The sequence below is a fragment of the Ursus arctos genome, unplaced genomic scaffold (genome assembly GCF_023065955.2).
Source record: "Ursus arctos isolate Adak ecotype North America unplaced genomic scaffold, UrsArc2.0 scaffold_22, whole genome shotgun sequence".
In the NCBI taxonomy this organism is placed as follows: Eukaryota; Metazoa; Chordata; class Mammalia; order Carnivora; family Ursidae; genus Ursus; species Ursus arctos.
The window spans coordinates 55,237,885-55,253,920 of record NW_026622897.1 but is presented as its reverse complement, the minus strand read 5'-3'; the positions used below and the strand labels follow the sequence as shown (position 1 = coordinate 55,253,920).

The 16,036-nt window shown below is 59.1% G+C and overlaps 1 protein-coding gene across 4 annotated transcripts in view; it reads right to left on the bottom strand.

Annotated features, from left to right (window-relative positions):
- Positions 1–16,036, bottom strand: part of PDE2A (phosphodiesterase 2A) — a 92,714-nt gene that overhangs the window by 3,889 nt on the left and 72,789 nt on the right. For all 4 annotated transcript variants that reach the window (XM_026518030.4, XM_026518028.4, XM_026518029.4 and 1 more), the window contains 19 exons: positions 10,878–10,937; positions 10,098–10,251; positions 9,847–9,899; positions 9,573–9,647; positions 9,424–9,465; positions 8,812–8,880; positions 8,445–8,575; positions 5,696–5,807; positions 5,169–5,208; positions 4,967–5,030; positions 4,499–4,571; positions 4,174–4,351; positions 3,829–3,941; positions 3,070–3,147; positions 1,896–2,018; positions 1,300–1,370; positions 897–1,019; positions 464–551; positions 177–224 (listed from right to left, as the gene is read on the bottom strand). In XM_026518030.4, coding sequence (XP_026373815.2) covers positions 177–224; positions 464–551; positions 897–1,019; positions 1,300–1,370; positions 1,896–2,018; positions 3,070–3,147; positions 3,829–3,941; positions 4,174–4,351; positions 4,499–4,571; positions 4,967–5,030; positions 5,169–5,208; positions 5,696–5,807; positions 8,445–8,575; positions 8,812–8,880; positions 9,424–9,465; positions 9,573–9,647; positions 9,847–9,899; positions 10,098–10,251; positions 10,878–10,937 — 1,695 coding nt within the window. The remainder of the gene's footprint in view (positions 1–176; positions 225–463; positions 552–896; positions 1,020–1,299; positions 1,371–1,895; positions 2,019–3,069; positions 3,148–3,828; positions 3,942–4,173; positions 4,352–4,498; positions 4,572–4,966; positions 5,031–5,168; positions 5,209–5,695; positions 5,808–8,444; positions 8,576–8,811; positions 8,881–9,423; positions 9,466–9,572; positions 9,648–9,846; positions 9,900–10,097; positions 10,252–10,877; positions 10,938–16,036) is intronic.

Sequence of the window (16,036 nt, the reverse complement as noted above, 5' to 3'; positions counted from 1 at the left end):
CAAGCCCAGCCAGCGAAAGGAGCCAGACATGCCCTGGGCGGGGGTGGCTACAGCCCTCGGGGCCTGTCTGGAGAGCAGGGCTTGGGGATGGGAGGGGCGGGGTCACAGTCTAACTATGAAAGTCACCCGCCTTAACAGGATGATGGGTACAGGGATCTGGGGTAGAATGGTGGTACCTCCATGACGGAACCCTCGGAGCTGTAGAGCGCAGCCAGCACAGATTTCTGGAAAAGCCCGGGAAACCTCCATCACTCCTCATGTCCAGATGTAAGTGCCTGCCGTATCAGGCTAGGCATTGCCCTGTCCTCCCCACCCCTCACCACTCTCCCATCTTAGAGCCCATGCAAAGCCGCAGAGAGCCTCTGCCAGCTCTAAACCAGCTCCCACCTCTCCTCAGGCCAGAGGGGTGAGACTCCCAGATGCCCCGGGGAGGGTGCCCACTGCGAGGAGGGCAGAGTCTCACCGAGGCCACCTGGAAGGAGTTGTTTGTGCCTCTGTGGTCCAGGTCATGGCACATGCAGGAAATAAACAAGGCGAAGATCTCGATGTCCCTGGTTGGGAGACAGAGGGGAGAGGGAGCTCAGCCCCTCCCACATGTCCAGAACAAGAACGGCTGCATGAGATGTCCAGGAGCCACCGGACAGGAGCTCGGGACACCTGGGTCCCCCTCCTGGAAAGCAGCCCTGGTTTGGAGTTTGACAGGCTCACTGCTCCAGGGGCATGTGACCGTGAGCAGGTCCCACCCAGAAAATGGGGCTATGCAACCTTCCTCATGACACTGTTAGGAGGCTCCCAGGAGGCGGCGCATGTCGAGTACCCGCCCCACTGGCGTGCCTCCCTAGCCCGAAGAAGGGGACTCTAGCCGCCACCAGACCGGGGCCGGGGCAGCCACTCACTCGAGGTAGTTGGAGAGCTCCAGATTCTTGTAGAGCAGGTAGCAGAAGTGGGAGACGGAAAACGCGTGCATCCAGTTGTGGTAGGGGGGGTCCCGGTAGCCCTTCTTCACCATCAAACAGAACCTGGGGGGAGGGGAGAGGGCAGCAGAGGGGCCTCAGGCTCTCCTCCTCCAGCAAGACCTTCAGGCTCTGCCTTGCCCCGTTCCTTTCCTTTACTCGTGGTCCCAGGGTCTGGGACTTGCCTCTCACTCAGGGATCTTCCCCACTCCCGCAGACCGGGCCACTCCTAGTCATCTACAGAGACCCCTTCCCAGAGCTCGGGGCAATGGATGTGAGAGTGCAGGACAGAGGGAGGCAAAGCCTGGGGCTGCCTGCACGTGGAGGAGAGGGCTGGGGCGCGCACCGGGCCAGAGTCGGGCAGTCGATCTTGTAGTTGTTGATGAAATTCATGTCCTGCAGCATGCTCAGAATGGCCTGGAGAGAGCAGAAGGGAGGGATCAGAGGGACTGTCAGTTTTGAAAGGGCTCCCCTGCCTTGGCCTTTCTTGAAGCTTCCAAAATTTCAGAATCTTAGAACTTTAGATCTAAACCAGAAAACCATTAAAAAAAAAACAAAACCACCAAACCTAAAGAACCATAAAATGGTAGAGCCAAGCATTCTTGGAGCCATGAACTTTCAAGAACAGGATCTAAGAACTCTTGGAACCAAGCTCACACAAAATCTTAGAAAATCAGGGAGGGAGGTGCCAACCCTGAGGCCACATGCCCTGGGCATCGTTGGTTCTGGAGCGGCCCGTGGTGATCATCCAGTCCAGCCCCTGAGCCCTGGGCAGGCCCTGTGGCCCATGCTGGCAGACCACACGCCCACTCCATCTCTGAGAGACGCTCTCGAGGTTTTGGTGATGACTGTCTGGCCAGGAAGTTCCTGTCAACACCTAACTTAAATCTCTGGCTGCACACCCTTCGTCTCTTGCAGTCAAATGGGGGAGGGCCAGCTCACCATGGAAGTGTCATCCTCGGGCAGGGAGCGAGGGGTGTAGGTGAAACTGGCAAAGTTGGAATCAATGGCAGCCACAGGCTGGATTCCGTCATGGAGGAGTTTGGTGTATTCATCATCAGAGACCTAGAGGGGACCATCGGGGTGTTAGAAGATGGCCTCCACCCCCATCCAGTGTCCTCATCCCCCAAATCCCACAGTGGGAGGGGGGACCCCCCCACAGAGTGCACCCTCACTGGGCAGGAGGTCACTGTTGTCCAGCCCACCTACTGTGATTCCTTGCCTGCGAGAACCCTCATCTGTAACAGCCTATCCTTGGCAAAGACAGAGAACGCCCCTTCACGATACCCCCAGACGATGCCAGCCTTTCACAGACACTCCCTCGAGGGTTCCTTCTTTCAGGGGGAACGTCCCAGAGTCTAACCTCAATCCTTCCGGCCACAGCTTTGACCCTATCCACAAAGTCTGGGACCCTTTGATTTGGACACAGGCGAGAAGAAAATGACCACCACACACTCTGAACTAAAGCCCGGGACAGTTTTTCTGAAACAGAGTCTGGGAATGAGACAGAATATCAGCCGACTGCGGAAGGCTGCACGACCACTGGACCTAGGGGAGCTGTGCGAGGGCCCTGGGGGAGCTTCCTGGCCTTCAGTAATTTTCAAGGTGGGAGTTATTCCCGGACGTGGGGCACACCCTGCTGAACCAAGTTCTTCCCTGGGCTGGGTCCCGCTGCCAGCCTCGGGGCCGCACCAGAAACTGCTTGGAAGAGGCCGCCCTGAAGGAGAGCAGGAGAACAGGAGGCCAGGCATTGCTCTGGGTCTCTCTTCTTATTCAAGAGAGGACAATCAGAAAACCCAGGCTGGGGCGCCTGGGTGGCACAGTGGTTAAGCGTCTGCCTTCGGCTCAGGGCGTGATCCCGGCGTTATGGGATCGAGCCCCACATCAGGCTCCTCTGCTATGAGCCTGCTTCTTCCTCTCCCACTCCCCCTGCTTGTGTTCCCTCTCTCACTGGCTGTCTCTATCTCTGTTGAATAAATAAATAAAAAAAAAAAGAAAAAGAAAAAAGAAAACCCAGGCTGGTCCTGGGCCCCTGAGGACTGGGAGGCAGGGAAGAAACAGGTGGGCTGCAGGGCCCCGGGGGCCCGAGGAGGACAGAATCCCGGGGGGGCCTTACCTTCATGTGGTACATCATCATCTCGTTGGCCAGGTGGCTGCGGTACTGGGCCTCGTTCACCTTCTTGTACAGGAGGGACTAGCGGAGAGAGGGAAAGATGGGGCACGAGCAACACGGCTGTGGAATCTCGGAATGCCCAGGACAGGGATAGAGGGGTCAGACAGAACCCCCCTTCCTGTCCCATGCTGGCCCTAGTCCGAGGCTTCAAGCTCCAGCCCAGAGTCGGGAGCCCCCTCCGACTTTCCCTCAAACCTCCCTCCCCTTGCTCCTCCTCCCCAGGTCCTCTTGGCATTTGATCTGGCAGTTGGCACCCCGTCCTGAGCCTGCCCCAGTCTTCAGTCATGGAGCCTGCGTCCCATAGCAGGAAAGAGAAGCAAGGAAGTGGGAGAGCCTCAGGTGTATTCATCATAGGAACCTAGTGGTTGGATTCCCCGAGTCAGAGCTGCCAACTCTGGACAATGAGACCCAACATTTCCCTAAAAGAAGAGGACCAGGGACTTGGGTTGAGGTTGCTTTGGGAAGAGGGTAGGCAATAATGACAGCTGGAGTTTTCTCTGATCCTAGGAGGCTAACGGGACAAGACAGTAAATGGTATCCCCAATTTTCAGATGGGAAACTGAGGCCAGAGGTGACCAGCAGGTACTGTAGGCTGTACAGTGACCCAGCAGCAGAGCTCTGAGTCACGGACCGGTCTGGACAGGGTCAATGTGGAGAGGAGAACAGAGGGTCCTGCGCCGGCCCCGCCCCGTCCCCACTCACATGGGCTATGCTGATGCCACAGTAGATGGAGAAGGCTGTCGCCAAGTCCTCGTCGAACTTGCTGAACCATGGTCCGTTAATCTTGTTCACCAGCTCGGCCACGCCGATGACCTCTGGGGACCGGGAGAGGGGCTAAGACCGGCCGGTGGGTGTGTCCCGCGGCGTCTGCGCTCCCAGGGTGTCCTCAAGGGACCTCCCGGCCAGGATAATCCCTGCGGCCTTTCTGCTCCGGGACGCTAGGGCGGTGGGGAAGGGTCGCCGACCCTCCGCTCGGCTCCGCCCCATCCTGCTCAGGCCCCGCCCCCGGCCCACCCCCCCCTTCCCGGAGCCGCCCAGAGCTCGCACCCTGGTTCTCGTTCTTGATGGGGAAGCAGAGGATGTTGCGCGTGCGGAAGCCGGTGCTGTCGTCCACGCCGCGGTAGAAAAGCGGGTGCGCGTACGCGTCCGGGATGTTCAGGATCTGGCCGGTGGTTGCCACGTGGCCCGCAATTCCCTGGTCAGCCGGGATGCGGATCTCGTAGCTCTGCCAGGGCGGTGATGGAGTAGGGAGGAAGTCAGCGGCCGGCCGCAGAGAGCACCCTCGACTGCCCCGCCAGCTCCCCGGCCACCCTGCGGACCCCCGGCCCCCAGGACTACGGGCACACGCGCCCTCCGCGCGTCCGTGCCTCACCTCGTCATCCACCACACCCCCGTCGAACACCTTGGCCACCAGCTCATTCTGATCCAGCAGGAACACGGAGCAGCTGTGGGGAGACAGCCTTGGTCCACAGGGCCCTGACACCCCTCTCGGACCACCCCAACGACTTAGGGCAAAGCCCAGAGCTCCGTTATGAGAACCTCTGGAGGGCGGGCTGACTCCAGACATTACTTCATCCCAATGATTTTTTCCCCTTGTACTGCCTGCTGTGTGTCAGGGACTGTGTTAGGAGCTGGGGACCCAGGGCCAGCAAAGCGAGCCCCGCCCCTGCTGTCACTGGACGTTACTAGTGAGGGGCACAGGCATGAAATAAAGGATCACACAAAACATGACGGGCTCCCACAAGAAGGCAATGGAGGGGAGAACAGAGGGAAAGGGAAGAAAGGATGAGGACTGAGGACTGGGGCCTCTCTCGCCCCACCCTGAGGTAGGTTCGCTTACATCTCAGCATTGCTGAGGTTTCGGGCCTCTGTGATGATCTCCTGGAGCAGGACAGAGACATCATCTGTGGGTGGGAGCAGCGTGGAGGGCCGTGTGAGAGCACCCTAGGGTGCCGGGACCAAGCCCTCCCACCTCTCCTCCCCAAAACGCCCGTCCCCACTCCCACCCCACAGCCAGGCACGGAGGAGGACAGTTCACTCACCCAGGTGAGTGAAGAGGTTCTTTGCCACTTGGAGAAGAGCCTGGAATGGAGAGAACGAAGACCATACGGGTTGCCTTTACAGAGGACTCCCCCTCTCCCGTCCCCTGCCTCCAATGGCTCCCGGGTCTTCTCATTCCTCCTCTAGGGCTCTCTGGTCAGGCTGGGGACTGGCAGAGTCTAACTGTATCACTTGGCTACCTAGTGAAGGAGTGGGAACGGTAGCCCCAGTGAAGGTGCCGGGTAATCTGGAGTCTCAGATGCTCCTTCACCTCGGGCTCCTGCTGCCCAGATGTTGCTGTAGTACCCAAGTTGAACACTAGAGGACGACGGCGCACAGTGCCTGCAGCCAGTGGCGCTGCGCGAGGAACCAGGACCTCCCTCTTGAAGGAGCCTCCAGGGCACTACTAGGGAGGTAACCTTCCTGTCATCAGTCCAGAAAGACGGGGGCTTTTCCTTGACGGGTGATGCTCTGGGGCTGAGAGCTGGGTGACTTCGTCCCCAAGAGAGGCTCATAGTAGGTGACTCACCTGGCACTCACACTTGAGCTTCTGCTCCTTCTGGAAGGCCAGGGTGCTGGTGAGCACCGTACTCGTGTAGTGGAAGCAGTGCTGGATCACACGCTCATCCTGGGCCGTGAACCTGGGGCACGGGGCAGGGGTCACCGGAGAGGCAGTGGGCAGACGCATCAGCCAACCCTCCCGCCCCTCTACCGGGGCTGCTCGCGGCACAGGCAGCTGGGGCCAGCTGCCCCCTTAGACTGGGGCTTTCTGAGGGGAAGGCTCTAATCCTCCTCTGACCAAAATGTGCTTTCCTCCTCAAACTATTGTTTCTTGAAGCCAGACCTATGTCCCCTTCCACTGACTTCGGATTTATCCAGACTGAGGCTGGGTCTCCTCTGTCAGACTAGAGACTTGCCAGGCCAGAGCTGGGTATTCGCCTGCTCTTCCCCAGGGGCCACCAGCCTCAGGGAGGGGCAGTGGCGCTACCCTGTCCTGTCCAGCTCCTGTCACTGTCCTACTCGTCCCAACTCTGCAGGCCCTGATTTGGTGCCACTATAAATCATTGTGGTTGTGAGAAGGAGCCCATCTTACTCACAGAGCTCTCTCTCATCTGACAAGACAGCCCCCAGCCCTGCTGAGGTCATTCAACCTGGCCACCAAATGACTTGTCGCCAGGGAGTTTTGGGGGGCTGGATGGACCAAGCTGGGGCAAGATCTGTGCTAGGGACATGGGTTAGCCTCTCCAAGTGGGGGCCTGGGGAGTGAGGGGGAGGAGCGGGTCTCCGAGATCTTGACCTTCTCTTGGCCATTTTTTGGCTGGTCTCAGTGCTCTGCCAGGGTATCCCCCACCCATGCTGGCTTCCCGATGTTTCGGGTCTAGATCCCTGTCCCCACCACCCTGTGTCCTCTCCCCACCTTCCCTAGCATGGCATGTGAGGCCCCTCAGTCTGGTCCCACTCACCTCTGTCCCCTCATCTATGGGTGTCTCTCACACTAAGCCATACTAAGATCCTCAACATTCTGAGAAAACCTCAGGCTCTTTCACACCTTCACACTTTTCCCCACACTGTTCACTCTGCCTAGAATACCTTTCCCACCCTCCTCCCTCTTGGCCCTGAAAATAAACTTCAAATCTTGAAGGCAGGGACCATGACTGTGTCACCCAGTGCAGAGCTGGTGCCAGAGAGACAGATGGGAGGTGTTTGCTAAGTGTTTTAACTGTACTCTACGTCTGGCCTGGCCACCGGCCCCCTCACACTCCCAGTTCAAGGGACTCTGGCGTCCCTGTTCTCTGGGCTCCAGGCAGCCTGTCTGCAGTCACTGCTCTGAGCTGAACCCCACGTTGGCTCATGCACTCATTCAGCACTCACTCCCTGAAATACGTGGGACCCAGAGATGGCTACAAAGCTGGCACCAAGCCCCATCTCATTTCCCTTCTGATGCCACCTCTCCTCCAGGTCTAGGGCCATCTCAGAGCCCAGTCCCTCAGCCAGCAGCCAGAGGTCACAGCCCCTGCTGAACCCCCTCTCTCTGCACTCCCCTCCCCAAGAGCCACTCCGAGGCCCCCTGACCAGTGCAGGGCTGGACACAGTAGGTGCCCAACGTGTACTTACTGAATGGTGTAAATGCTCCCACCGCTAGGATGCCTAGCACAGATGACACAGATCCCGCATCCTCCCTGCCTCGGTGGGTTCTGCTTCAGCCCCGTCTTCATTTCCCCAGGCCTAGCCACCTGCCTACAGAGCTCTGCGCTGGCAGGTCCGGCTACTCGGGCCTTCGACTCCCAGATCTCTGCCCCACCCCTGCAGACGCTGTCCCTGGACTTCAGACACCCCTGTCGTCCCAACATCCCCAGTGTCCACTGCGTGCAGGACCTCCAGGCCCTCAAGCCCAGTCTGCTTGCTTGAGCCCCAGGGGCCAAGCATTTTGTCAGGACCTCCGCATCCTGGATTCAGGACTCACCCCTCCCCTGCCTGTACAACTCAGGCACAAACCGCTGGACCAGCTGTGGCAGCTGTTCACATACTGAGCCCGCACCCAGGACAGACATGGCTCAGCAATCCCCACACTGTTTCTCCCTCAGCTAATCTCCAGTCTCAACCCACTTTTGCAGGCAGCTCCTACCAAGTAATGGGTTGGAGTAGGACATGAAATCTATTTACGATACTACTTCTAGACCCCAAATCTGACCTCAGTTCTTGGGAATTGCTTCCTAAGCCTCTTTACCTGACTCTGCCCTGCCCACACCTCTGTTTTCTATGATTCTTATAGCTGCCCTGTCCTTATCTCTAAAGTCCTTCAGCTTAGCCCAGCCCCCCAGCCTCTTCCCTGTAGCCCCTGTCCACAGTGTCAGTGATGCTCTGTGGGTCCCAGAGAGCTCACCCATCCCAGAGCTCACCACCCCTCCCTCAGGCAGTTCCCAGCAGGAGTGCCAAAAGAGGGTGATGGCAAGTGGGGGAAAGGCCAGTACTCTACGAGTAGATAATCCAAACTGGAGGGAGTGGGCAAAGAGAAGGGGGACTCACTTGGACATCAACATGATTTTAAACAAGCCAAGATGGGTGCTGGAGAGTCACCAGTGACCTGTGTCTCAGCCAGCAGTAGCTGCCAGGGTCTAGCACCTTCATAATCCCCGAGTCTCTTGCACCAACAAACCATTTGGTCCACTGCTGGCGGGACAGTACCCCCTGCCTGGTGCCCTTCCCCCACTGTTACCCCAGCAGAGCCCTGCCCAGCCTCTCCATCTCCCTATCCGCGTCACCCCACCAAGACTCACAAGTCTCCTCCGAGCTTGTTGAAGGCGCAGGCCAAGGCCACCACCTGGTCAGTGGCCCGGCTGATGACAGGGACGCAGAGCATGGCCTGCAGCTCACAGCCCAACATGCCTTGCAGCTGTTGCACGTCCTCCTGCAAAGGGGAGGGGTGTCAGGCGGGACAGAGGGGGGGCACGCTTCCGCCCCCCAGCCCTCCACCACACGCTGCAACAGGCAGTTCTAAGGGGCTCCTGCGGGATGGGAAGCACCACACACGGGGGTGGCTTGAGAGAAAGTCCCTGGGGCTTGTCTCCCCCATTCCCAGGCTGCCTTCTCCCAGAGACCCCGTCCCTTTGCCTCCTCCCCCAGTGCAGCCAGGCCATGGCTTACAGAGGTGAGATCTTTCAGCTGGATAGACTTCTTATCTTCCACCACACGGCCCAGGCGCCCTGTCGTCAACTGGGGAGTGAGGAGAGGTTGAGTCAGGGCCTAGCTCTCTCCAACGTCAGGCGACCTCAGACTCAACCCTCCCAAGTCTGGAAGTTTCAGCAACTTCTTCAGTAAGTCCAAATGGTGGGTAGAGTCAACACTGGGGGGTGGGGGTGGAAGGTGGGGTGGAGGGAAGGTCTGCTATTGACCAGAATCCCCTTTGGATGACATTAGGGTCTTCCCTAATTAGAAGAGAGAAAAGCAAACTCCAAATACTCTCATTGATCTCAACAGATTCCAAGAGAGCCAAATCCAGAAATATTACAACAGAAGTGAACTGGTCCCAAGTAAGCCCTTCTATAGATTGTAAGAGATCTCTCCTAATGGATCCTGTTCATGAGAGGTTGTGATCTCTCATAATATTTCTAAATAGATTCCGAGATCCAGATAATTCCGTCAGATTCTAAGAGATTCTAGCAGAGACCCCAGTCTCTCTGGGCAGATCCCTGGAGCGCCTAGCTGGCCCTAACTGCTCCCACGAACTCAAACACTGAGGACGGATGAAGGACTCACCGGAAAGCTGGTTTCCTCCTCCAGCACTTTATCTCCAATGACCTGAGGGGCAGAGCAGCGGGACCGGTTAAAGGATGGGCAAGGCTGTTCCCCTCGGACACTGGGGGCCCCCTGCCCCCCTCCACCCCACAGTGGACCTGGGCCCTCACCTTACAGGAAAGCTGGAGGTTGTCCTCGGACACCAGCAGGAGGCAGCAGCGAGATGCCTGGGTCTCCTGCTGCAGCTGAGAGGCGGGGATGAAGAGAGGGGCTGACCACGGACCTGGGGCCACCGCCAGCCCCCCACCCTCTCTCCTCTTCGAGGCTCCTCAGGTAGAAGGAGGGGAGGGGAGGGGCGGGGCGCCGGAATCTGAATGAGAAGGGGGGCTCTTGGGGACCTGAGTCCCTGGAGGAACGGGGTGGGGGGCAGGCACGGGCACTCACGTATTGGAGAACTTTGAGCTGCAGGGAAGAGGCGTCCAGGTCGTAGAGTTCCCCTGCAGTGGCGAGGGCGGGTCAGAGAGAAGGCTCATAGACTCCCCCAAGGGTGCCCCACCTGCCGGCCCGGCCCATAGACCTCCCTTCCACTTGCCGCCCGGCTCCCCCAATCCCGGGAGCGCCCCACCCCTTGAGCCCGTCCCTTCCAGGTTAGACCCTGCCCGGCCCCGGGGCCCCCGCCCCGGCCGGGTCCTCACCGCACAGCTGCAGGATCTTCCGGTCCTGGTCGGTGTACGCGACGCCGCCCTTCTGGTCTCCCGCCGCCTCCGCCGGGGGGTTCTGGACGGCTTCGGAGGCCGCGTCGGGCTCGCGCTGCTGCAGGGCCTGCACCCTTCGCAGGGCCACCAGGGTCTGGGGCAAGCCGAGCGGTCAGCGAGTCACTCGCCCCAGCTGTACCGCGCTCGCCGCCTCGGGACCTTCGCCTTTGCTCGAACCATTCCCTCGTCCTGCGGTGCCCCTCCCCCCACCCGGTCCCAAAGGATTCAGCCCTTAGCGCTCCACCCATCTGTGGGCTCCTACGGCCCCAGGAGCGTCCTTCAGTCCTCGAACAGCTAAGGACAGGCTCTGCCTCATGCCCCCGCCCAAGCCCCCAGGCTCTTAGTAGACAGGGCAGGGTCAGATTGCTCTCTGTCTCTAGCACTCACGGGAGTTTTAAGTCCGTGTTGAAGTCACAAAATCATAAAATCTCAGGAAAGAGCCTCAATATCATTACGTACATAGTCCTTCCTAAGTATTGACAAGGTATTTGACTTGCTTTATCTCACTGTACTATGAGCAGGTCAGTGCTAGCCTAATCCTCATTTTCAGATGTGACACTGAGGCTCAGAGAGGTTAAGTGTCTTGCTCAAGGTCACATAGCTCAAAGATGGTGGACTGGAACCCAGGTCTGTCCAGCTTCCTGGCCAGATCATCTTCCCACAGGATGTGATGAGGGTCTTCAGCAGCCCCCATCTTACTGGGGCCCTGGCCCCACTCACATGCTTCTCCACGGCCTGCAGGCTCCACTCTTCACTGTCACTCAGCTGGCCACAGTGCACCTGAAGGAATGAGAGACGGGGGCCAGCTGTGACCTCCCCAGCCTCCTGTCCCCGCCAGAGTGCCCTCTCCATGCCCAGCACACACCTGTCCCCACCAACACATACACACTCCGGTCTGCACGCCTCAATGATAAGCCTGCCCTTCTGACCAAGCAGAGAGCACCAGGAAAATCCCTTCCTCCAGGAAGCCTTCTAAGGCTAATACAAAGAAATAGAAATTTTCTGATCTCTGCCTTTTCAGACACTGTCCCATCAACAGCACAATCCGGGTGTCTAGTGAGGGAAGGGGAGGGTGACCTTGGACCCCTTTCCATCTCCCAGCCCAGGGAGCCCTTTAGGCCCTGAATATGGAATCAGTGGTATTAGCCTCAGCTTCCAGCTCCATCCTTCCAACTCCATCAGAGTTGGGGTTTGAGCCACCCCTGAACCTGCTATAAGGGAGAGGTTCAACATTTATGATGCATCTGCTGTGCCTAAAGGATGGGGGAATGAATGAATGGAGAGCTGAAGTGCTTGCCTTACACGTGTGTGATTCTCACCAGCCCAGCAGGCAAACTTCCACCCTGCGCATGAACCAAGGCCTGGAAAGGTTGCACTGCCTTGCCCATGGTCACACAGCAGAGTCCGGGACAGCACCAACCACTCTCAACCCTTGTCTGCCCACACTTTCCCCTCTCCGGATCCCCTCTCAGCCCTCCCACACCTCAACCTCCATCATCCTGTCCCTCTCCAACTTCCCCGTGTCAGTCAATCACGAGGAATACCCTTAGCCCACCTTCTACACTCTTCCCCCACCCCTGCTTGCATGCTTGGTAAGAAAAATGCGCGAGCGAGAGGGAGGGGTGGCAGCCTGGGAGCCCACTGCAGGCCCTGCCAGCCAGGCTCCCCACCTGCGTCACCAGCTTCCTGTGCCTACTCGGGGGCTGCTCACCACCTGCAGGGCTCCCCACAGTGTCTGCACTGGGGTCCCTCCTTTATACTCCCTCCCCACGCAGCAGCCCCCGCCCGCCTCTGCTCTAGGTCCCCTGCCTGGAGCAGATGGAGAGGAGGAGCCCAGCAGGTTCTCAGAAAGCTCACAGTCTGGCTGGGGCAGGATGGAGTGGGGGATGCAATTGGTGGGGTGCAGAACCTCATACCTGAGGAAGTAGGAGAGGGCAGACTGTGTGGATGGGAACCTAAGGGTTGGGGGGGCTCAGAGGGGGAGGGCATCGGGGAGGCTTCGAGAACTGGCACCGAAGTATGGGGCGGAAGAGAGGGGACGCTGCAAGCAGGGGTGTCATGGCAGGGCTGGCTAGTAGGTGGCATGGGGCTAGGAGGACCAGGGCGGGGGTAGGATCCACGGTGCCACAGGGGGAAGAATCTTGAGTACAAGGCGAAGGGATTGGACTGTAGCTTAATCGTACTGGGGATCCACAGCAGACGTTAGCATCTGTGGACCAAAGATGGTGCTGAAGGCTAAGCTCTGGGCATAGTGCCGCCATCCATGACTCCCACAGGACGGGGGGCGGGTGGGTGGTGGTGGTTGAAAGAGGCTGGGGGCTGGTTCATTTGTGTTGGCTTCCATAAACATGTTGATATTTTACTGGTAGTAGATGGGGGAGGTTATCCTTCTTGATCCTTCCACCTGGACCCATCTCTCAGGAAAAGGAAAGATTGGGGCCCTTCTAGGGCTGTGGGGACAACCAGTTCCTGGGTTGGCGATACAGCCTGGTGCCAACAGAGAGCTGGGAGACTGCATGAGAGCTTCAGAAGGCCAGAGACAAGGAGATCCTCCTGTACCCACTGGACCCCCCCCCCCCAGCGCATGCTCCTGGGATGCCTCAGCCCATCCCCACCCACCATGTGCACAAGCCCACATACACTCTCCTGCAAACCCTCAGAACCGCCCCTACGCTCACTTTGCCATGGAGATGCTCTGGCGTGTGCACACGCAGCGTCTAGTCCCAGACTCCAAGGCAGCCACACGCCCACACTCACGGCATATACACCACCCATATGCGCACTTTCTACCTGTACGCGGGGTACTTGTGTTCACGCACACACTCCTGCCCCCCACACGCAAACATGCAATCACCAGCACTCACGCATGGCTTTCTGCTCACCCACAGGAACACAGACTTGCAGCCCGCTCTTGCTAATCAGGGAGTGTGTCTGGGGCCCAGTGGGAACACTCAGTAGTGGGCACTGGTGCTGTAGAGAAGGTTGAAAGCCCAGCCCGGCCCTCACCCCTCACTGTCACCAAGCTCGACATGGCTAATTGCATGAACACGTCACGCTCGTGTAAGGAGCTGGTGTGGCTGACACAGCCGGGGGGAAGAACGGGCACAAATCACGCATCAAATGCCAGAGACCATGGGCCGCCCACTCCTGGGACTTATTATCCCCGAACTGAAGAACAGAGCTGAAGACTCTTTGCGCAAGAACAATCTGCAATCAAGGCACCTTGAGCGGCAGGCCGCAGAGGCCCAGCCCTCCGCCACGCAGCCCTGCACCTGGCGGGCAGATTCCTCAGAGAGCCCTCCACTGACCGCAGCTCCGTCAGGCCCCAACGCTCCTTGCAGGGCTCCCTGTTTCCTTGCCAGCACTTGCTATCGTTTGCAATTCTACCCTCATCTCACTCACTCGTTTGATGCTGTCTCCCGAGCCCTCCAGACCGCGTGGTCTGTGAAGGCCGGGGTCAGTCACGGTGTTGTTTCCAGCACCTAGCACACCGTGCCTGGCCATGCCCCACAAGCAGGCCTTCAGCTGCTGGATGGGGCCGAGGATGGACGGACAAATGGAAGGGTGGATAAAGGGATACCCAGAGCAGAGACTCAGAGAGAGGAATGGGGCTTGTGGAGGGTGGAGCCGGTGAGTCAGCCCTCCCCAAATATCTGCCCTGCGGCACCCCTCCTTTACCCTTTGTACCCTCTGCCCTCAGGATCTGGTTGCAGCTGGGAGGTCGGGGCGGCCTGTGCCGTCTCTGCAAGCGTGTGAGATCCAGCTGGGCAGGGTCTCTCTGATGTGTATGCATCGGGGAGAGGGGTGTCCCGGGGAAGTATATTTCTACCTGAGGCACAGGCTTGGAGGAGAGGCAGACTGTGAATAATTCAAGTACCTTTCAAGAGCTCTTAAAAAAAAAAAAAAAAAAAAAGGAGCTGCCCAGGGTCTTTGAGGAGGTGGGCATCGAGTTGTTGGGAACTTCCGGCAGCCAGAGCCCCAGGGGGCATCTTGCTCAGCAGCGTGCACCCCACAGCCCAGCCTCACCGGGATCACTCCTTTCAACCACCCTTCTCCCCACCCTTCTTGCCTCACGCTGTTCACTCCACCTAGAATATCCTTTCCCTTCTTCTCTGCCTGTCGACCTCCTACCTGTGCCCCAAAGCCCCACTCAAATGCTGCCTCCACTGTGAGGCACCCTTGGTGCTCCAGCCTCCGCCACCAGAGCACCTGCTAGCAGCATTTATTTCATTTGGCCAGTGGTAGTCTGAGGCTGTGCTGGCCTTCCCCCAGGTGGAGCTTCTAGAAGGCACAAATGGGTCTCACTCCTCCCTCTGCCCCAGCGCCCAGCCTGGATGCCCAGAGCAGGGTTTGCTAGCCTGCGCTAAATTGAAGTAACGGCAGCCCCCTCGGCCTCAGCAGCACTCGACACACATATACACACAGGCCTTTCTCCCATCCCTCCTAGGTGAAGGTGGAAACCTGGCCTCCTGTCCCAACCTGAGCCCAGGTGAGCAGGCGTCATGCGGGCAGGACGAACAAACTCCAAAAGTCCCCCTCTTGCTGGAGTTGCTTCCCTCCTGACCCAGCCCTCATGGCCCCACCCCAGGAAATCCTTCTCAGGAACCTGGCACCCCCAGACTCTTCTCCCTTAACAGAGGTGGGCAACCGAGTTACCACCTCCCACTGCCCACCTCTGCACATGGCCCCTAGCCCTGGTCCTCTTCCAAGCCACCAGCTCTGGCACAGATTGGGACCAAGAGAGGGAGGGAAGCCGTGCTGGGAACTCAGTGCCAACAGCAGATCCGTCCCCTGCGGGAACAGAAGCTGGGGGTGGGGGAGCAGCTTGCGGGAGAAACCAAGGGGCCGGCGGCTCCCTCAGTCAGGCAGATGGGGCGCCGAGGAGACCAAGCCAAGCACTCCTTCCTTCCTCTCCTCTCCCCTCCTCTCCCCGCGGCCGCCCCCCACTCCCACGGCCCTCCCCCGCCAGCAGCTCCGGAAAGGTCAGGCGCCTCAGAAACCTTTAATTCTGGTTTAATGAGCTCGGGAGGAGTCCCACGGGCGCACGAGGACCCCCTCTTCATCTGTCTGCCCCCGGGTCTGCGCCTTATTGAGTTTGTGGCTGCCTTGGTGAAGCAGATCCCCAATAATGGCCATTTGGGGGCGCCAACCCTCGGTTCCTAGGACAGGACAATGATTTTGAATGCCCACCTCCATCTGGGAGAAGAGCCTGAAAGAGCGGCTGAACCAGCCCCAATAGGGCTCAGCCAAGCCCGGCCGGTGGAGCAGAAAGCCGGTGAGCTCCGCCAGGGGGCAGCAGAGGGCAGGGGGCGCCCCGGCCTGGGTTCCCTACCTGCCTGCCCCGCCCCCACCCCCTCCCCGCTCCCGGCAGCGCATCCCCTCCTTGCAGCTGAAGCCCCTTCCCTTCCATCCCCCCCTCCAGGAAGGCCGCCCATCGGCACCAGCCTCCACCGTGGAGCTGGATGCTTTCCCAGGCCGCCCCTCCCGGTGGGCCTCCTCTCATGCTCCTGAGCTCCAGCCACGGGAATCTGACTGGCCTTCCCACACTATTTGTCTGCGCCATGTCCATGCATCCTTCCTCAGTGTCTCTCGGGCCTTCTGTGGACACAGCCCCCTGCCCCTCAGCCAGTGGGGAGGATGCAGAAGAGGAAGCAAGGTCGGGGTTGCACCGACAGCTCCGATGGGGCTGAGAGTGGAGCTTATACATGTCTGACCATTGCTGACTGGGCCGATGACTTCGTCCTGACCATTCAAGGTAGGGCGGAGGGCTGGGGTGTGGGAGAAGCCCAGAGTCCTCCCAGACCCCCATTTTCCCCACTCCAGCCCAGCTTGCTCTACACACACACACACACACACACACACACACACACACAGACACA